This window comes from Mchenga conophoros, linkage group LG19 (assembly GCF_057382185.1).
Source record: "Mchenga conophoros isolate Kocher_MC1m ecotype Shallow Benthic linkage group LG19, M_conophoros_male_GT1.1, whole genome shotgun sequence".
Classification (NCBI taxonomy): domain Eukaryota; kingdom Metazoa; phylum Chordata; class Actinopteri; order Cichliformes; family Cichlidae; genus Mchenga; species Mchenga conophoros.
Window position 1 is genome coordinate 17,317,659 of NC_140544.1, and position 18,500 is coordinate 17,336,158.

The 18,500-nt window shown below is 40.8% G+C and overlaps 1 protein-coding gene across 1 annotated transcript in view; it reads left to right on the forward strand.

Moving 5' to 3' along the window:
* The first annotated feature begins 3,065 nt into the window (after positions 1 to 3,065).
* Positions 3,066 to 18,500, forward strand: part of LOC146551984 (uncharacterized) — a 35,463-nt gene continuing 20,028 nt past the window's right edge. Inside the window, exons 1-57 of the mRNA XM_085257649.1 lie at positions 3,066 to 3,120; positions 3,220 to 3,236; positions 3,337 to 3,352; positions 3,532 to 3,553; positions 3,668 to 3,740; positions 3,899 to 4,042; positions 4,136 to 4,332; positions 5,041 to 5,144; positions 5,234 to 5,352; positions 5,455 to 5,622; positions 5,839 to 6,038; positions 6,137 to 6,249; positions 6,402 to 6,508; positions 6,716 to 6,883; positions 7,100 to 7,299; positions 7,398 to 7,510; positions 7,663 to 7,769; positions 7,878 to 8,054; positions 8,300 to 8,508; positions 8,606 to 8,700; positions 8,808 to 8,833; positions 9,029 to 9,050; positions 9,144 to 9,171; positions 9,280 to 9,364; positions 9,485 to 9,631; positions 9,719 to 9,930; positions 10,018 to 10,121; positions 10,211 to 10,329; positions 10,432 to 10,599; positions 10,815 to 11,014; positions 11,113 to 11,225; positions 11,378 to 11,484; positions 11,693 to 11,860; positions 12,075 to 12,274; positions 12,373 to 12,485; positions 12,638 to 12,744; positions 12,952 to 13,119; positions 13,334 to 13,533; positions 13,632 to 13,744; positions 13,891 to 13,997; positions 14,106 to 14,282; positions 14,528 to 14,736; positions 14,834 to 14,928; positions 15,036 to 15,061; positions 15,247 to 15,268; positions 15,362 to 15,389; positions 15,498 to 15,582; positions 15,703 to 15,849; positions 15,937 to 16,148; positions 16,236 to 16,339; positions 16,429 to 16,547; positions 16,650 to 16,817; positions 17,033 to 17,232; positions 17,331 to 17,443; positions 17,596 to 17,702; positions 17,911 to 18,078; positions 18,293 to 18,492. Of these exons, the coding sequence (XP_085113775.1) occupies positions 3,066 to 3,120; positions 3,220 to 3,236; positions 3,337 to 3,352; positions 3,532 to 3,553; positions 3,668 to 3,740; positions 3,899 to 4,042; positions 4,136 to 4,332; positions 5,041 to 5,144; positions 5,234 to 5,352; positions 5,455 to 5,622; positions 5,839 to 6,038; positions 6,137 to 6,249; positions 6,402 to 6,508; positions 6,716 to 6,883; positions 7,100 to 7,299; positions 7,398 to 7,510; positions 7,663 to 7,769; positions 7,878 to 8,054; positions 8,300 to 8,508; positions 8,606 to 8,700; positions 8,808 to 8,833; positions 9,029 to 9,050; positions 9,144 to 9,171; positions 9,280 to 9,364; positions 9,485 to 9,631; positions 9,719 to 9,930; positions 10,018 to 10,121; positions 10,211 to 10,329; positions 10,432 to 10,599; positions 10,815 to 11,014; positions 11,113 to 11,225; positions 11,378 to 11,484; positions 11,693 to 11,860; positions 12,075 to 12,274; positions 12,373 to 12,485; positions 12,638 to 12,744; positions 12,952 to 13,119; positions 13,334 to 13,533; positions 13,632 to 13,744; positions 13,891 to 13,997; positions 14,106 to 14,282; positions 14,528 to 14,736; positions 14,834 to 14,928; positions 15,036 to 15,061; positions 15,247 to 15,268; positions 15,362 to 15,389; positions 15,498 to 15,582; positions 15,703 to 15,849; positions 15,937 to 16,148; positions 16,236 to 16,339; positions 16,429 to 16,547; positions 16,650 to 16,817; positions 17,033 to 17,232; positions 17,331 to 17,443; positions 17,596 to 17,702; positions 17,911 to 18,078; positions 18,293 to 18,492 (7,091 nt within the window). The remainder of the gene's footprint in view (positions 3,121 to 3,219; positions 3,237 to 3,336; positions 3,353 to 3,531; positions 3,554 to 3,667; positions 3,741 to 3,898; positions 4,043 to 4,135; positions 4,333 to 5,040; positions 5,145 to 5,233; positions 5,353 to 5,454; positions 5,623 to 5,838; positions 6,039 to 6,136; positions 6,250 to 6,401; positions 6,509 to 6,715; positions 6,884 to 7,099; positions 7,300 to 7,397; positions 7,511 to 7,662; positions 7,770 to 7,877; positions 8,055 to 8,299; positions 8,509 to 8,605; positions 8,701 to 8,807; positions 8,834 to 9,028; positions 9,051 to 9,143; positions 9,172 to 9,279; positions 9,365 to 9,484; positions 9,632 to 9,718; positions 9,931 to 10,017; positions 10,122 to 10,210; positions 10,330 to 10,431; positions 10,600 to 10,814; positions 11,015 to 11,112; positions 11,226 to 11,377; positions 11,485 to 11,692; positions 11,861 to 12,074; positions 12,275 to 12,372; positions 12,486 to 12,637; positions 12,745 to 12,951; positions 13,120 to 13,333; positions 13,534 to 13,631; positions 13,745 to 13,890; positions 13,998 to 14,105; positions 14,283 to 14,527; positions 14,737 to 14,833; positions 14,929 to 15,035; positions 15,062 to 15,246; positions 15,269 to 15,361; positions 15,390 to 15,497; positions 15,583 to 15,702; positions 15,850 to 15,936; positions 16,149 to 16,235; positions 16,340 to 16,428; positions 16,548 to 16,649; positions 16,818 to 17,032; positions 17,233 to 17,330; positions 17,444 to 17,595; positions 17,703 to 17,910; positions 18,079 to 18,292; positions 18,493 to 18,500) is intronic.

Here is an 18,500-nt window from a genome sequence, read left to right on the forward strand (position 1 = left end):
GGGAAACTGTTCTTGAAGTACAGAGCGAGAGAGAGAGAGAGGGAGAGAGAGAGAGAGAGAGGGAGAGAGAGAGAGAGAGAGAGCTGCGCATCACGATGGAAGCAAAACAGTAAAAGTCAGAGTGAATTCATGACGATGTTTATGTGAAGCGTTTGGATCTTCTTTTGCTGCTGGTTCGGTCAATATTGTTTGGAGAGACATCAAACTAACAGCTTTAGAATCAGCGCATAAAGGGCGTGAACACAAAGCGCGGACCCGGCGACAGATCAGAATCAGCGAGCTGTCGGCTTTCAGCCCCGACCGTGAGAAAGGCGACATCTAACTGATTCTGATCCGCGGGTCGCGCTGTGTGTTTAAGTCTATGTGCAGAATCCGTGTACCTGCTCTCATTTACTGTCTTAACTGTTTGGTGGTTCTTGAAATTTTGTGAGATGTCACCAGAGATCATTTCGGGCAAAATAAATTTATATTAAAAAATCGATTCAGGATTTTAATGAATCTTGTTATATTCCCTGCTCGCCTGACTATCTGAACACTATGAGCTTTCAGCCAAGTGGTGCCTCATATTTGGAACTCTTTCACACCACATTTGCATTATTGACCCCCTATCTCCAAAGCCAATGTTAAAACACATCTTATCAAGCGTTCCTATTCTCTTTGATTCTTTATTGCTGACTTTTTAATTATATGATGTTTTCCAACTGTTGGAACCTCTTGCATATTGTGATTTTGGTAGTTATTTCCCCAAAAGTTCATCTGGAAGTAGCGTTTTCAGTGGGATAAACATTTCATTACTCATCACAGTGACTTCTTTAGGTATTTAATTGCTTGTAAGGTGTCTTTGAGTGTCTTGAAAAGCACTTTGGTCTCAGAATCTCATCTCTGCTTTTCTGGTTCTGTTGGCTTCATCGGGTGATGGCCTCCAGCTCGCACTGGAACGGTTTGCAGCCGAGTGTGAAGCAGTGGGAATGAGAATCAGCACCTCCAAATCTGAGGCCATGGTCCTCATACGGAAAAGGGTGGAGTGCCCACTCCAGGTCCGGGACGAGTTCCTGCCCTAAGTGGAGGAGTTTGAGTATCTCGGGGTCTTGTTCGCGAGTGACGGGAGAAGGGAGCAGGAGATCAACAGACGGATTGGTGCTGCAGCCGCAGTGGACGCTGCACCAGTCTGTTGTGGTGAAGAGGGAGCTGAGTGTAAAAGCGAAGCTCTCAATTTACTAGTCGATCTACGACACTACCCTCACCTATGTTCACGAGCTGTGGGTACTAACCGAAAAAACAAGATCGCGGATGCAAGCAGCGGAAATGGACTTTCTCCAAAGGGTGGCCGGCCTCTTCCTCAGAGATAAGGTGAGAAGTTCAGTCATCCAAGAGGGGCTCAGAGTAAAGCTGCTGCTTCCTCCACATCGAAAGGAGTAACAGTTTTAATAATTTAGTAATGACACAACAGTAATTGCACAGCTTCACTTTACTTTCGGTCGTAAAACCAAAACTTGACGATGTTACTGTTTTATTGTAAATTTTGTGAATGGTTTTGTTGGGACGTATCAGTATAACTTTCTGACCAGTTTTATAGTCAAAAATATAACCATGTCAACAACAGGTCCAAACGACACTCATGTAGCCTACGTAGATTTTGCATAACATTGAAACTCATCAACCCGGTTGTACTAGTGTTTGTTGAGCCCAGAAGCAAATTCTTTACGATCTTCCAACTACTACTAAACAACTACAGTGACTGGGCAGAAACAGTGATGTGTTTCAGCTTTTAAGAAGTATGTTTGGTCTCAAGAAAAGTAAAGTCAAAATTAAGGAAGGTGTTTTTGAAATCTTTTCCTAAAGTCCATGAACTAATGCTTAATGATGAGTTCAAAAGAAAAAGCCAGCTGAATTAAAAGCTTAGGAAGCATTCAAGCAGATAGTCCAGAATTTTCATGGCAATTACAGAACAGAGATTTATGCTAGACTTGTGTATAAGATCCTAAAAGCATATCAGGTACCAAATCTGGGAAATGTCAGTGATAAGGACACAGAATTGAGGATATTTTCAGGTAACGAGATTATTATTTGAGATGCATGAGATTTGCCTAGGTGCCTAGGTGAAGGAAGAAAAAAGCAATGGAGGCTAGATTGAAGACCAAATCAGGGAATAGACAGTTCATGCTTGCATCGAAATTATTGCCAGTACCACTACAGTATATGTAAACTCTAAAAGGTAACGATGGACTGCCTTCATAAGGGGTAACAATTTTATTACTCAGCAGTTGCTGAGTAATGTGAGACTGAGGTGGAAAAAAGGAGGTCTAGGTAACCCAAAATGATATCCTTTTTGTTTTCTTTTTAGCCATAAACATTGATTTTGCCAAACTTTATCCAAAATCATAACATTTCCTTTAACTCCGTTGTAGGTAGTTATAAACAAAGCATTTACATATCAACAGTCCTTAATCATATTTCGCAAATTTCATGTTCTGTTGACTGAATAATGATCATCTATCCAAAGTGTAGTCCATACTGTTTGTGCACAGTGTTTGGCAATGTGTTTACCCAATGGAATCTTTTAGAACATTCTCAGCATGTTTTGCTTCATCTGCTCTAATTTTCTTTTACTCCACCCAGTATATACCTGCTTCACCACTAACAGCGATCTTCAGTCTTCTCTCACAGAGTGAAGGAGTTCGAGAGGTGAGTTCAACCAGTTAAACATCTTTCTATGGCTTATCTTGCTTTCTGATATACTCTGTTATTAATTTATAATCACTATACAGAAGTAAGAAATAATCCATACTATTTAATCTTGCTTTTAGCTTTGGAGGGATTAAAAAGAAAATGTATGTATTGTGTATGTATAACATGTCATTCAAACGTCATACTTTTATGTTCTTTACTATTGAGTTTCTGTATCAACAATTCTTAGATCTAATGCACTGCAATAATTAAAATGCACTTTTATCACTTCATTTTTCTTTTCCAGTATCACTTTACATCTTTATCTAAAATAAAAATTAAATAATCTGAAAATCAACTGAGGGGCACAAAAAAAAAGTGAGAACTGAGTTCTCACGATGGGTGGCATAAAAATGTCAGTGCAAGTTCTGCTACTGTCATCTATTGGCATTGGTAAGTATCTCTGAACATTCAATTAGTCATTTAATAGAATATATATCCTTATCTAACACTTTTCTTTTTTTATAAAAAAATCTATTGTATGTATGTCAGGACTGGTCTCTGCAACTGTAAGTGTTTTTTTTTTTCAAGATTAAATAATTAAATCAAAAACAATGAAATGCAATGAAATACTGAATTAACATGTTCTTCTATAAATTTACATTACAGTCCAACACAACAGAAGGTAAGTTTTTTTTATACATATAAACCATATGCAATTTTATATGGATATAAAATAAAATGTCACCTTTTTCCTCTTTTAAAAGTTAATCCATTAACATCATTCTTATCCATTTTCCATTAATTATTAATTTGAAAATGTTAATACATGTGTTCATTCATTTTCTTTTTTGCATTTTATAGGACCAGGTTTATCTGAAAACAGGTAGGCATGCAAACTCAAATAACAATTTGTAGACATAATACATTCCAGGGATGTTATTTTAGTTAAAGATGACTTTATTATTCATTTCTGTTACCGTGTTTTTTCTTCTTTAAGCAAAGCCACCACTCATACCAACGGTTTCCAGGAAACTTGCCATGCAGCAAATCTACAAGATGCCATTCAAAGAGTAAGCCTTTTGGAATTAATTTGAGTAAAAAATGATAAATTCATCTTTAAACCTTAAATTATTAAATGTCACCACAAAGCATTGTTGATAAATGACTCCCCCTTGTGCTAAGTTACTGACAGTAACCCAGTCCTTTCACCTGGTCTATGTGTTCTTAGATCTCTGCTGCAGTGGACACACTGACAGGCGAGCTATCCTGTAAAAGGGGTAAAAATGCAAGCTTAACAGATGAAAAGTCGAGGATGGTGGAACAAAATCTCAGGCAGATTGTAGAGTCGACTTTACAAGTGTTCTTTGACCTGGTAAATGAGCTAATGCTTTACTTCAGTATAGTGTAGGTGTAAAACATGTAACAGCTTTTAAGAATGGTAAATGGCAAATTTGTCTTGTAACAGAACAACAATGTCCCTGGATTTGATGTTCTGGATATATTTGAAGTTCTGGACAGCCTTCGTTTGGGTAATGACAGTGACCCCGAATTCATCAGGCTGTGGTTCTCTGTGAAGATGATTCCTCTTTTGCCTTATGTCAATGGAAACTTCCTAAACCAGCTCAGCAAGCAGAACTTCAGCTGCACCTCTTTCCAAGAGATGTAAGTGAATAAATTCCATTTTACCAATTATTGCTGGTGACTGCTGTTAACTGCTTATGGAAATCATTAAAGACATAAACAATTTTAATTGAATATTCTAACATGTAACACATTTCTCACTGTGTATTGCATTGAATGTTGATGTCAGGGTCCCAAAGTCCACTGAAATCACTACTAAAAGGAAGAAAGAAATATGTGTATCACCTGATTGTTAAATTACAAGTCAGACCAAACAAGTTATGACTGTGTGACCCAGCTGTTGTAGAAGAGGCATAGACCTTAATATAAGGTGGTCGTTCGTGAAGCTGTTTTCTTTAAAATAAGAATGTTATATAATGATTCAAAAATTATGTAATTGAAAACAAGTCAATAGGAGAATTTCAACTGAAAATTGCTACCCACGATGTAAAACGCGGTTGGAAACTTTTCCAGACATGAAAAGACTGAGGTTAAAAGAGTTCACTATCCCATATTAGAATACCATATGAAATTAGCAAATTATCAAAGGAAATGAAAGTGTGGATGAATAAACGAAAGAAAAAAAGGTCTTATTCTGTGTAGTAGAGGTTGTGACAAAATGTACCAATTTGTTGATTACGATGATTTAAAATATCAATGGGATTTAAGTTTGAAATGTTTGTGATTGAATTATGTTGAATTTTGAATATGTTGAGTAATTAGTTATTGAAAGCTTTCTCTCAAATGTAGCATTCAGGCATTTGGAAGCCAAAAGGCATCCATGGACAGAGACACACAGCAAGCAGTCTTCACTTACTTCATCAAACCGTTCTTGTCAAGAAATGACTCAACAGGTAAAAGGAGAAACTCAAGCTCACTTTGGTTTTTCCATGACAACATGTGGTATATTACCCTGTCAATAACTTTCTTGCTTTTTCTGCAGATCCTGGCTGTGTCTCATCTATCACGGGGAGCCAAGCGTGGCTAAAGGCAAACCTTGGCGACTTCTCTGATTTTGCAACTGTGCAGGACTTGCAAGCCTTCAATCCTAATTTGTCCGCTGTGAGTGCCAACTGCAGATGTACATCTTCCTGTAAACGGAATTCTTTTACCCAGAACATTTCCATGACTGCTGTCTTATATTATGCTGGTTCTCTTTTGTAGGCTGAATTGTTGTCAGTCCTCAGTCCTTCTCAGGTGGCACAGCTGGTACTGAGTTTGGGAGCCTCCAATAACACAGATTTGATTGATCGTGTGTTTGAGCGACTGCAAGAGGGCAACGCTCTAAAAAATGTGGATGGATTCCTCACACAACTGACAACCAATGGACAGGTATGCTAGGCTTCTAAAAGGGTGAAGGAGGACAATCCTGGTGTTTTATTCCAGCAGGATAAGACAGAATAAGACATTTGCTAAACCGCTACACAAGTCTTCAAGGAGTCTATCATAGAAAAGAATTGCTTGCAGCCTTTGTGCCATGTTGTATGAGTACATTTACAACATGCAGTCTCTGTATTGCTTAGCTTCTTTTCCACCTCAATTTCACAGATGCCAATTTTCCAGCCTGTTGTGAGAGATCGGATCATGAATACGACCTTCATCATCATCAGTCCACATTTCTCCACTTTCACGACAAATGACTATGAACTTTGGTTCCATGTGAAACTGATTCCTATCCTTGCCAGTTTTACTCCAGAAATGCTCATAAACGCAACCACAAAAATAAGCTGCATGAACTACCAAGTCATGTGAGTAGCTTTCTTGGAGCAATCAAGATTTTGTTGCAAATGAAAATGACAATAGTGACAAAGAACAGCATGAGAACGTTTTCTTTCAACTGTTGCAGTGTGAGTGGGTTGGCTTTAGTTATCCAGGAGATGTCACTGTACAGACGGCAAGAGATCACACATGGTCTGCTGGGCTATCTAAGAAATGCTGAAAATGCCATCAATGAGCCAGGTAGGGCAGACACAGGGTGCGTTATGTGCTTTCCAGTGTGAAATGTCTTGAAAAGCACTCAGACAAAAAACTTGCCCACAAATTCTTTCATGTCTACCTGTCAGAAACCTTCCTAAATTGAGCACATCCTAACTTTTGTTTGCATGCCTTAGCTTGCAGGCAACAAAATGAGAGTGATGCCCAATGGGTTAAAGCAAATCTGGGTCCATTCGTCCAATATACAGCGTACTCTGACCTCAAAGACTTCAACATCTCTACGGTAAGCCCTACATTGCACTTCTAGTCCTCCCTTAAGAACAGGAAAACAAAATTGTAGACTTAAGAAGACAAACACAGGAGTTTATTTTGCCATATAAAAAATACAAGCAAATCATAGAGCACACTTTCTTTGGTTGCAAACTATAATCCTTTACCCACAGCATTGGTCATTACTGCTGTCTGATATTATGTTGATTCCCTGTTGTAGGCTGGATTGTTGTCAACGCTCAATCCCTCTGAGGTGGCACAGCTGCTACTGAGCTCTGGAGCCTCAAATAACACAGATTTTATTGATCTTGTGTTTGAACAACTTGAACAGGGCAACGCTCTAAAAAATGTGGATGAATTCCTGACACAGCTGACAGCCAATGGACAGGTAGGCTAGCCTCCTAAAAGGGTGAAGGAGGACAATGCGGATATTTGATTCCAGAAGTAAATACAGAATAACACATCGGTCTCAACCGCTACATCCATTGTTGGCTATTGTATCTTAGAAAACAAATGGTTACAGCTTTTGTACCATGTTGTATGGGTGTACTTCCAACATGCAATCTCACATTTGCTTATGTCTTTTTCCACTTTAATATGACAGACCCCACATTTCCAGCCTGTTGTGAGAGATCGGGTCATGAATACGACCTTCATCATCATCAGTCCACATTTCTCCACTTTCACGACAAACGACTATGAACTTTGGTTCCATGTGAAACTGATTCCTATCCTTGCCAGTTTTACTCCAGAAATGCTGATAAACACAACCACAACCATCAGCTGCACGAACTACCAAGTCATGTGAGTAGCTTTCTTGGAGCAATCAAGATTTTGTTGCAAATGAAAATGACAATAGTGACAAAGAACAGCATGAGAACGTTTTCTTTCAACTGTTGCAGTGTGAGTGGGTTGGCTTTAGTTATCCAGGAGATGTCACTGTACAGACGGCAAGAGATCACACATGGTCTGCTGGGCTACCTAAGAAATGCTGACAATGCCATCAATGAGCCAGGTAGGGCAGACATAGGGTGTGTTATGTGCTTTCCAGTGTGAAATGTCTTGAAAAGCACTCAGACAAAAAACTTGCCCACAAATTCTTTCATGTCTACCAGTCAGAAACCTTCCTAAATTGAGCACATCTTAAGTTTTGTCTGCGTGTCTTAGCTTGCAGGCAACAAAATGAGAGCGATGCCCAATGGGTTAAAGCAAATCTGGGTCCATTCATCCAATATTCAGCGTACTCTGACCTCAAAGACTTCAACATCTCTACGGTAATCTTCATATTACTCTTCCTGTCTTTCTTGAGAATAGCAAAGCAAAATTCTGGAAATTATACAAAAGACATGCATTTCATGAATTCTACTTTTTTGTATCCATAGCTGACAGTTCTGGACGTTCTTTCACCATCGCAGAAGGCTGAACTAATCCTAGATCCAAACAGTGGTGCTTTAAACGATGCACATGTTGTAAGGGAGGTGTTGACAAGCTTGACAGAGACCAGTGATTATGAGCAGCTCAACCAATTCTTCCAGGCTTTTGCAAACATCAACAAGCAGGTGAATTCTCATTGGTAACCTTACCTCAGTGCAAACATCAACAAATGTTAACAGTGTTCTTTCATAAGCCTGCTCAAGTGTTTAACTCAAAATGATCCATTTCTGATATGCTTCATGCCTTGAGGCATCCCTGCTGTACAGAAGTACAAAGATTTAGTTTAGATAAGCTCCCCCTCACCTCCACATTTCCACAAAGACTTCAGGACTTCCTCTCTGACCTTATTATGATCCCCTTCTCTTTTCAGAGAAATGTCACCTTCATCCAAAATCCAGATGTGCGAGACACCATTTTGAACCTGACCTTGACAGCCCTTGCTCCTCAGCTTAAAGACTTTCAGCCAGAAGACTATCAACAGTGGTTCCAGGTTTATTTGGTTCCTGTGATGGCGAGCATCCTTCCTAGCAGCTTGCGGGTGATCCCCAGTAACATCACCTGTGAATCCTACCAGGCTATGTAAGATATTTCTGATATCCACAGTTAGACATTTGGGTGTGCACAATGCCAAGCTGAGGCTCCTGACAAGTCACAATGAATTCTTTTCTTCCTTTAGATACGATGGTCTTGCGCAGAGTTTGGCAGCATTGCCACTGGACCTTTCACAGGGCGTGAGATCAAGCAAGCAGTACCTCCAGGACACATTCCCACGTATGTGGCAAATAGGCTTTCCTGACTAAACTTTTCTCAAAAGCCCAGTACCAGCACTGTAATGACTACTCCATTGATTTATTTCCTTTCTTTTTCTTCCCAAACAGGCTGCTCAGTTCCAGCTTCCTTTGTGGTAAGATTAGTTTTTTGGGGTGTGTGTGTGTGTGTGTGTGTGGGGGGGGGGGGGGGGGGGGGTGTCTTGCATGGGTTATCCAATATTTGATCCAGGTTTGGCACACTAATTGGGCCAACTGTGACAAAGTCAAGGTATTTACACTTGAAGAAGATGTTTCCACTATACTAACAATCATATTTTCTTTGTCTTCAGTGCAAGGTGACCCCAGTTCATGGTGAGTCTGTCTAAAAGTAGACATTTCAACTCTAAGGATATAAATGCATTCTGAAGGACTATTATCTGACACACAACCATTCTCTTTTCACAGTGAATCTCATTTGTGATGGAGTTGATGGGTGGGTGAAATGCCGTTTTGTTCAATGTTGATTCTGTCTAGGTAAAATTCGTTAACACAGTGCAATTAAGGGGACATTGGATTTCAATTTATTGTGTTTTTTCCACAGTTCAAAACTTGAACAAATCCTGTCAGCTGGCAATTCCTCGGCAGCCCTGTGCAATTTCACCATCACAGAACATGCCTGTTCCTCTGTAAGATTCCTTTTTAAACTCCAAAAACAGAACATAGATTTTGCCCCATTATGGTTCTGAGACAAATCTCCATGAGCTCTGACAAAATGGCTGTATTCTTTGTCAATTTTCTTTTTCAAGGCTCCCTATCTCACATCCAGCAACTTGGTCACACTGCTGAACTGCACACTGAAAAGCCAAAACATATACCCAGTAGAAGTCTGGAAGCTTTTCTTCCAAAAAGCCTCTGCTGTACTGGACCAGGCCCTTGAGACATTTGCTAACATGGTAAGTACAAAATCACATTTTCACAATATTGCCGTTTCCCTGCGTGAAGTTTGGGTCCAGCTACAATTATTTTTCTGCCAATTCAAGGCCAGCAACAACACTTACCCGACCTCGTCAAATGTGCTCGAGGCTCTTGGAGAAGTGAGAATTGACAACTTCAACCAGGCACAACTACAGAGTGAGGAGTTCATTACCAGCTGGTTCAAAACAAAGATCCGTCCGTTTCTGGCCGTTCCATCTTTCAACTTCCTATTTTGCCTTAGCTCCAAAAACTTCAGCTGCCAGACATACCAGACTGTGTAAGTAAATATGAGACATATTGCTCTATTCTGCAAACTTGCAGTTGACTAGAAGTTTAGATGTTGAAAGCTTTCTCTCAAATGTAGCATTCAGGCATTTGGAAGCCAAAAGGCATCCATGGACAGAGACACACAGCAAGCAGTCTTCACTCACTTCATCAAACCGTTCTTGTCAAGAAATGACTCAACAGGTAAAAGGAGAAACTCAAGCTCACTTTGGTTTTTCCATGACAACATGTGGTATATTACCCTGTCAATAACTTTCTTGCTTTTTCTGCAGATCCTGGCTGTGTCTCATCTATCACGGGGAGCCAAGCGTGGCTAAAGGCAAACCTTGGCGACTTCTCTGATTTTGCAACTGTGCAGGACTTGGAAGCCTTCAATCCTAATTTGTCCGCTGTGAGTGCCAACTGCAGATGTACATCTTCCTGTAAACGGAATTCTTTTACCCAGAACATTTCCATGACTGCTGTCTTATATTATGCTGGTTCTCTTTTGTAGGCTGAATTGTTGTCAGTCCTCAGTCCTTCTCAGGTGGCACAGCTGGTACTGAGTTTGGGAGCCTCCAATAACACAGATTTGATTGATCGTGTGTTTGAGCGACTGCAAGAGGGCAACGCTCTAAAAAACGTGGATGGATTCCTCACACAACTGACAGCCAATGGACAGGTATGCTAGGCTTCTAAAAGGGTGAAGGAGGACAATCCTGGTGTTTTATTCCAGCAGGATAAGACAGAATAAGACATTTGCTAAACCGCTACACAAGTCTTCAAGGAGTCTATCATAGAAAAGAATTGCTTGCAGCCTTTGTACCATGTTGTATGAGTACATTTGCAACATGCAGTCTCTGTATTGCTTAGTTCTTTTCCACCTCAATTTCACAGATGCCAATTTTCCAGCCTGTTGTGAGAGATCGGGTCATGAATACGACCTTCATCATCATCAGTCCACATTTCTCCACTTTCACGACAAACGACTATGAACTTTGGTTCCATGTGAAACTGATTCCTATCCTTGCCAGTTTTACTCCAGAAATGCTCATAAACGCAACCACAAAAATAAGCTGCACAAACTACCAAGTCATGTGAGTAGCTTTCTTGGAGCAATCAAGATTTTGTTGCAAATGAAAATGACAATAGTGACAAAGAACAGCATGAGAACGTTTTCTTTCAACTGTTGCAGTGTGAGTGGGTTGGCTTTAGTTATCCAGGAGATGCCACTGTACAGACGGCAAGAGATCACACATGGTCTGCTGGGCTATCTAAGAAATGCTGAAAATGCCATCAATGAGCCAGGTAGGGCAAACATAGGGTGCGTTATGTGCTTTCCAGTGTGAAATGTCTTGAAAAGCACTCAGACAAAAAACTTGCCCACAAATTCTTTCATGTCTACCAGTCAGAAACCTTCCTAAATTGAGCACATCCTAACTTTTGTTTGCATGCCTTAGCTTGCAGGCAACAAAATGAGAGTGATGCCCAATGGGTTAAAGCAAATCTGGGTCCATTCGTCCAATATACAGCGTACTCTGACCTCAAAGACTTCAACATCTCTACGGTAAGCCCTACATTGCACTTCTAGTCCTCCCTTAAGAGCAGGAAAACAAAATTGTAGACTTAAGAAGACAAACACAGGAGTTTATTTTGCCATATCAAAAAGTACAAGCAAATCATAGAGCACACTTTCTTTGGTTGCAAACTGTAATCCTTTACCCACAGCATTGGTCATTACTGCTGTCTGATATTATGTTGATTCCCTGTTGTAGGCTGGATTGTTGTCGACGCTCAATCCCTCTGAGGTGGCACAGCTGCTACTGAGCTCTGGAGCCTCAAATAACACAGATTTTATTGATCTTGTGTTTGAACAACTTGAACAGGGCAACGCTCTAAAAAATGTGGATGAATTCCTGACACAGCTGACAGCCAATGGACAGGTAGGCTAGCCTCCTAAAAGGGTGAAGGAGGACAATGCGGATATTTGATTCCAGAAGTAAACAGAATAAAACATCGGTCTCAACCGCTACATCCATTGTTGGCTATTGTATCTTAGAAAACAAATGGTTACAGCCTTTGTACCATGTTGTATGGGTGTACTTCCAACATGCAATCTCACATTTGCTTATGTCTTTTTCCACTTTAATATGACAGACCCCACATTTCCAGCCTGTTGTGAGAGATCGGGTCATGAATACGACCTTCATCATCATCAGTCCACATTTCTCCACTTTCACGACAAACGACTATGAACTTTGGTTCCATGTGAAACTGATTCCTATCCTTGCCAGTTTTACTCCAGAAATGCTCATAAACGCAACCACAAAAATCAGCTGCACAAACTACCAAGTCATGTGAGTAGCTTTCTTGGAGCAATCAAGATTTTGTTGCAAATGAAAATGATAATAGTGACAAAGAACAGCATGAGAACGTTTTCTTTCAACTGTTGCAGTGTGAGTGGGTTGGCTTTAGTTATCCAGGAGATGCCACTGTACAGACGGCAAGAGATCACACATGGTCTGCTGGGCTACCTAAGAAATGCTGACAATGCCATCAATGAGCCAGGTAGGGCAAACATAAGGTGCGTTATGTGCTTTCCAGTGTGAAATGTCTTGAAAAGCACTCAGACAAAAAACTTGCCCACAAATTCTTTCATGTCTACCTGTCAGAAACTTTCCTAAATTGAGCACATCCTAACTTTTGTTTGCATGCCTTAGCTTGCAGGCAACAAAATGAGAGTGATGCCCAATGGGTTAAAGCAAATCTGGGTCCATTCGTCCAATATACAGCGTACTCTGACCTCAAAGACTTCAACATCTCTACGGTAAGCCCTACATTGCACTTCTAGTCCTCCCTTAAGAACAGGAAAACAAAATTGTAGACTTAAGAAGACAAACACAGGAGTTTATTTTGCCATATAAAAAATACAAGCAAATCATAGAACACACTTTCTTTGGTTGCAAACTGTAATCCTTTACCCACAGCATTGGTCATTACTGCTGTCTGATATTATGTTGATTCCCTGTTGTAGGCTGGATTGTTGTCAACGCTCAATCCCTCTGAGGTGGCACAGCTGCTACTGAGCTCTGGAGCCTCAAATAACACAGATTTTATTGATCTTGTGTTTGAACAACTTGAACAGGGCAACGCTCTAAAAAATGTGGATGAATTCCTGACACAGCTGACAGCCAATGGACAGGTAGGCTAGCCTCCTAAAAGGGTGAAGGAGGACAATGCGGATATTTGATTCCAGAAGTAAACAGAATAAAACATCGGTCTCAACCGCTACATCCATTGTTGGCTATTGTATCTTAGAAAACAAATGGTTACAGCCTTTGTACCATGTTGTATGGGTGTACTTCCAACATGCAATCTCACATTTGCTTATGTCTTTTTCCACTTTAACATGACAGAGCCCACATTTCCAGCCTGTTGTGAGAGATCGGGTCATGAATACGACCTTCATCATCATCAGTCCACATTTCTCCACTTTCACGACAAACGACTATGAACTTTGGTTCCATGTGAAACTGATTCCTATCCTTGCCAGTTTTACTCCAGAAATGCTGATAAACACAACCACAACCATCAGCTGCACGAACTACCAAGTCATGTGAGTAGCTTTCTTGGAGCAATCAAGATTTTGTTGCAAATGAAAATGACAATAGTGACAAAGAACAGCATGAGAACGTTTTCTTTCAACTGTTGCAGTGTGAGTGGGTTGGCTTTAGTTATCCAGGAGATGCCACTGTACAGACGGCAAGAGATCACACATGGTCTGCTGGGCTACCTAAGAAATGCTGACAATGCCATCAATGAGCCAGGTAGGGCAGACATAGGGTGTGTTATGTGCTTTCCAGTGTGAAATGTCTAGAAAAGCACTCAGACAAAAAACTTAAATTCTTTCATGTCTACCAGTCAGAAACCTTCCTAAATTGAGCACATCTTAAGTTTTGTCTGCGTGTCTTAGCTTGCAGGCAACAAAATGAGAGCGATGCCCAATGGGTTAAAGCAAATCTGGGTCCATTCATCCAATATTCAGCGTACTCTGACCTCAAAGACTTCAACATCTCTACGGTAATCTTCATATTACTCTTCCTGTCTTTCTTGAGAATAGCAAAGCAAAATTCTGGAAATTATACAAAAGACATGCATTTCATGAATTCTACTTTTTTGTATCCATAGCTGACAGTTCTGGACGTTCTTTCACCATCGCAGAAGGCTGAACTAATCCTAGATCCAAACAGTGGTGCTTTAAACGATGCACATGTTGTAAGGGAGGTGTTGACAAGCTTGACAGAGACCAGTGATTATGAGCAGCTCAACCAATTCTTCCAGGCTTTTGCAAACATCAACAAGCAGGTGAATTCTCATTGGTAACCTTACCTCAGTGCAAACATCAACAAATGTTAACAGTGTTCTTTCATAAGCCTGCTCAAGTGTTTAACTCAAAATGATCTATTTCTGATATGCTTCATGCCTTTAGGCATCCCTGCTGTACAGAAGTACAAAGATTTAGTTTAGATAAGCTCCCCCTCACCTCCACATTTCCACAAAGACTTCAGGACTTCCTCTCTGACCTTATTATGATCCCCTTCTCTTTTCAGAGAAATGTCACCTTCATCCAAAATCCAGATGTGCGAGACACCATTTTGAACCTGACCTTGACAGCCCTTGCTCCTCAGCTTAAAGACTTTCAGCCAGAAGACTATCAACAGTGGTTCCAGGTTTATTTGGTTCCTGTGATGGCGAGCATCCTTCCTAGCAGCTTGCGGGTGATCCCCAGTAACATCACCTGTGAATCCTACCAGGCTATGTAAGATATTTCTGATATCCACAGTTAGACATTTGGGTGTGCACAATGCCAAGCTGAGGCTCCTGACAAGTCACAATGAATTCTTTTCTTCCTTTAGATACGATGGTCTTGCGCAGAGTTTGGTAGCATTGCCACTGGACCTTTCACAGGGCGTGAGATCAAGCAAGCAGTACCTCCAGGACACATTCCCACGTATGTGGCAAATAGGCTTTCCTGACTAAACTTTTCTCAAAAGCCCAGTACCAGCACTGTAATGACTACTCCATTGATTTGTTTCCTTTCTTTTTCTTCCCAAACAGGCTGCTCAGTTCCAGCTTCCTTTGTGGTAAGATTAGTTTTTTGGGGTGTGTGTGTGTGTGTGGGGGGGGGGGGGGGGGTGTCTTGCATGGGTTATCCAATATTTGATCCAGGTTTGGCACACTAATTGGGCCAACTGTGACAAAGTCAAGGTATTTACACTTGAAGAAGATGTTTCCACTATACTAACAATCATATTTTCTTTGTCTTCAGTGCAAGGTGACCCCAGTTCATGGTGAGTCTGTCTAAAAGTAGACATTTCAACTCTAAGGATATAAATGCATTCTGAAGGACTATTATCTGACACACAACCATTCTCTTTTCACAGTGAATCTCATTTGTGATGGAGTTGATGGGTGGGTGAAATGCCGTTTTGTTCAATGTTGATTCTGTCTAGGTAAAATTCGTTAACACAGTGCAATTAAGGGGACATTGGATTTCAATTTATTGTGTTTTTTCCACAGTTCAAAACTTGAACAAATCCTGTCAGCTGGCAATTCCTCGGCAGCCCTGTGCAATTTCACCATCACAGAACATGCCTGTTCCTCTGTAAGATTCCTTTTTAAACTCCAAAAACAGAACATAGATTTTGCCCCATTATGGTTCTGAGACAAATCTCCATGAGCTCTGACAAAATGGCTGTATTCTTTGTCAATTTTCTTTTTCAAGGCTCCCTATCTCACATCCAGCAACTTGGTCACACTGCTGAACTGCACACTGAAAAGCCAAAACATATACCCAGTAGAAGTCTGGAAGCTTTTCTTCCAAAAAGCCTCTGCTGTACTGGACCAGGCCCTTGAGACATTTGCTAACATGGTAAGTACAAAATCACATTTTCACAATATTGCCGTTTCCCTGCGTGAAGTTTGGGTCCAGCTACAATTATTTTTCTGCCAATTCAAGGCCAGCAACAACACTTACCCGACCTCGTCAAATGTGCTCGAGGCTCTTGGAGAAGTGAGAATTGACAACTTCAACCAGGCACAACTACAGAGTGAGGAGTTCATTACCAGCTGGTTCAAAACAAAGATCCGTCCGTTTCTGGCCGTTCCATCTTTCAACTTCCTATTTTGCCTTAGCTCCAAAAACTTCAGCTGCCAGACATACCAGACTGTGTAAGTAAATATGAGACATATTGCTCTATTCTGCAAACTTGCAGTTGACTAGAAGTTTAGATGTTGAAAGCTTTCTCTCAAATGTAGCATTCAGGCATTTGGAAGCCAAAAGGCATCCATGGACAGAGACACACAGCAAGCAGTCTTCACTCACTTCATCAAACCGTTCTTGTCAAGAAATGACTCAACAGGTAAAAGGAGAAACTCAAGCTCACTTTGGTTTTTCCATGACAACATGTGGTATATTACCCTGTCAATAACTTTCTTGCTTTTTCTGCAGATCCTGGCTGTGTCTCATCTATCACGGGGAGCCAAGCGTGGCTAAAGGCAAACCTTGGCGACTTCTCTGATTTTGCAACTGTGCAGGACTTGCAAGCCTTCAATCCTAATTTGTCCGCTGTGAGTGCCAACTGCAGATGTACATCTTCCTGTAAACGGAATTCTTTTACCCAGAACATTTCCATGACTGCTGTCTTATATTATGCTGGTTCTCTTTTGTAGGCTGAATTGTTGTCAGTCTTTAGTCCTTCTCAGATGGCACAGCTGGTACTGAGTTTGGGAGCCTCCAATAACACAGATTTGATTGATCGTGTGTTTGAGCGACTGCAAGAGGGCAACGCTCTAAAAAACGTGGATGGATTCCTCACACAACTGACAGCCAATGGACAGGTATGCTAGGCTTCTAAAAGGGTGAAGGAGGACAATCCTGGTGTTTTATTCCAGCAGGATAAGACAGAATAAGACATTTGCTAAACCGCTACACAAGTCTTCAAGGAGTCTATCATAGAAAAGAATTGCTTGCAGCCTTTGTACCATGTTGTATGAGTACATTTGCGACATGCAGTCTCTGTATTGCTTAGTTCTTTTCCACCTCAATTTCACAGATGCCAATTTTCCAGCCTGTTGTGAGAGATCGGGTCATGAATACGACCTTCATCATCATCAGTCCACATTTCTCCACTTTCACGACAAACGACTATGAACTTTGGTTCCATGTGAAACTGATTCCTATCCTTGCCAGTTTTACTCCAGAAATGCTCATAAACGCAACCACAAAAATAAGCTGCACAAACTACCAAGTCATGTGAGTAGCTTTCTTGGAGCAATCAAGATTTTGTTGCAAATGAAAATGACAATAGTGACAAAGAACAGCATGAGAACGTTTTCTTTCAACTGTTGCAGTGTGAGTGGGTTGGCTTTAGTTATCCAGGAGATGCCACTGTACAGACGGCAAGAGATCACACATGGTCTGCTGGGCTATCTAAGAAATGCTGAAAATGCCATCAATGAGCCAGGTAGGGCAAACATAGGGTGCGTTATGTGCTTTCCAGTGTGAAATGTCTTGAAAAGCACTCAGACAAAAAACTTGCCCACAAATTCTTTCATGTCTACCAGTCAGAAACCTTCCTAAATTGAGCACATCCTAACTTTTGTTTGCATGCCTTAGCTTGCAGGCAACAAAATGAGAGTGATGCCCAATGGGTTAAAGCAAATCTGGGTCCATTCGTCCAATATACAGCGTACTCTGACCTCAAAGACTTCAACATCTCTACGGTAAGCCCTACATTGCACTTCTAGTCCTCCCTTAAGAGCAGGAAAACAAAATTGTAGACTTAAGAAGACAAACACAGGAGTTTATTTTGCCATATCAAAAAGTACAAGCAAATCATAGAGCACACTTTCTTTGGTTGCAAACTGTAATCCTTTACCCACAGCATTGGTCATTACTGCTGTCTGATATTATGTTGATTCCCTGTTGTAGGCTGGATTGTTGTCGACGCTCAATCCCTCTGAGGTGGCACAGCTGCTACTGAGCTCTGGAGCCTCAAATAACACAGATTTTATTGATCTTGTGTTTGAACAACTTGAACAGGGCAACGCTCTAAAAAATGTGGATGAATTCCTGACACAGCTGACAGCCAATGGACAGGTAGGCTAGCCTCCTAAAAGGGTGAAGGAGGACAATGCGGATATTTGATTCCAGAAGTAAACAGAATAAAACATCGGTCTCAACCGCTACATCCATTGTTGGCTATTGTATCTTAGAAAACAAATGGTTACAGCCTTTGTACCATGTTGTATGGGTGTACTTCCAACATGCAATCTCACATTTGCTTATGTCTTTTTCCACTTTAATATGACAGACCCCACATTTCCAGCCTGTTGTGAGAGATCGGGTCATGAATACGACCTTCATCATCATCAGTCCACATTTCTCCACTTTCACGACAAACGACTATGAACTTTGGTTCCATGTGAAACTGATTCCTATCCTTGCCAGTTTTACTCCAGAAATGCTCATAAACGCAACCACAAAAATCAGCTGCACAAACTACCAAGTCATGTGAGTAG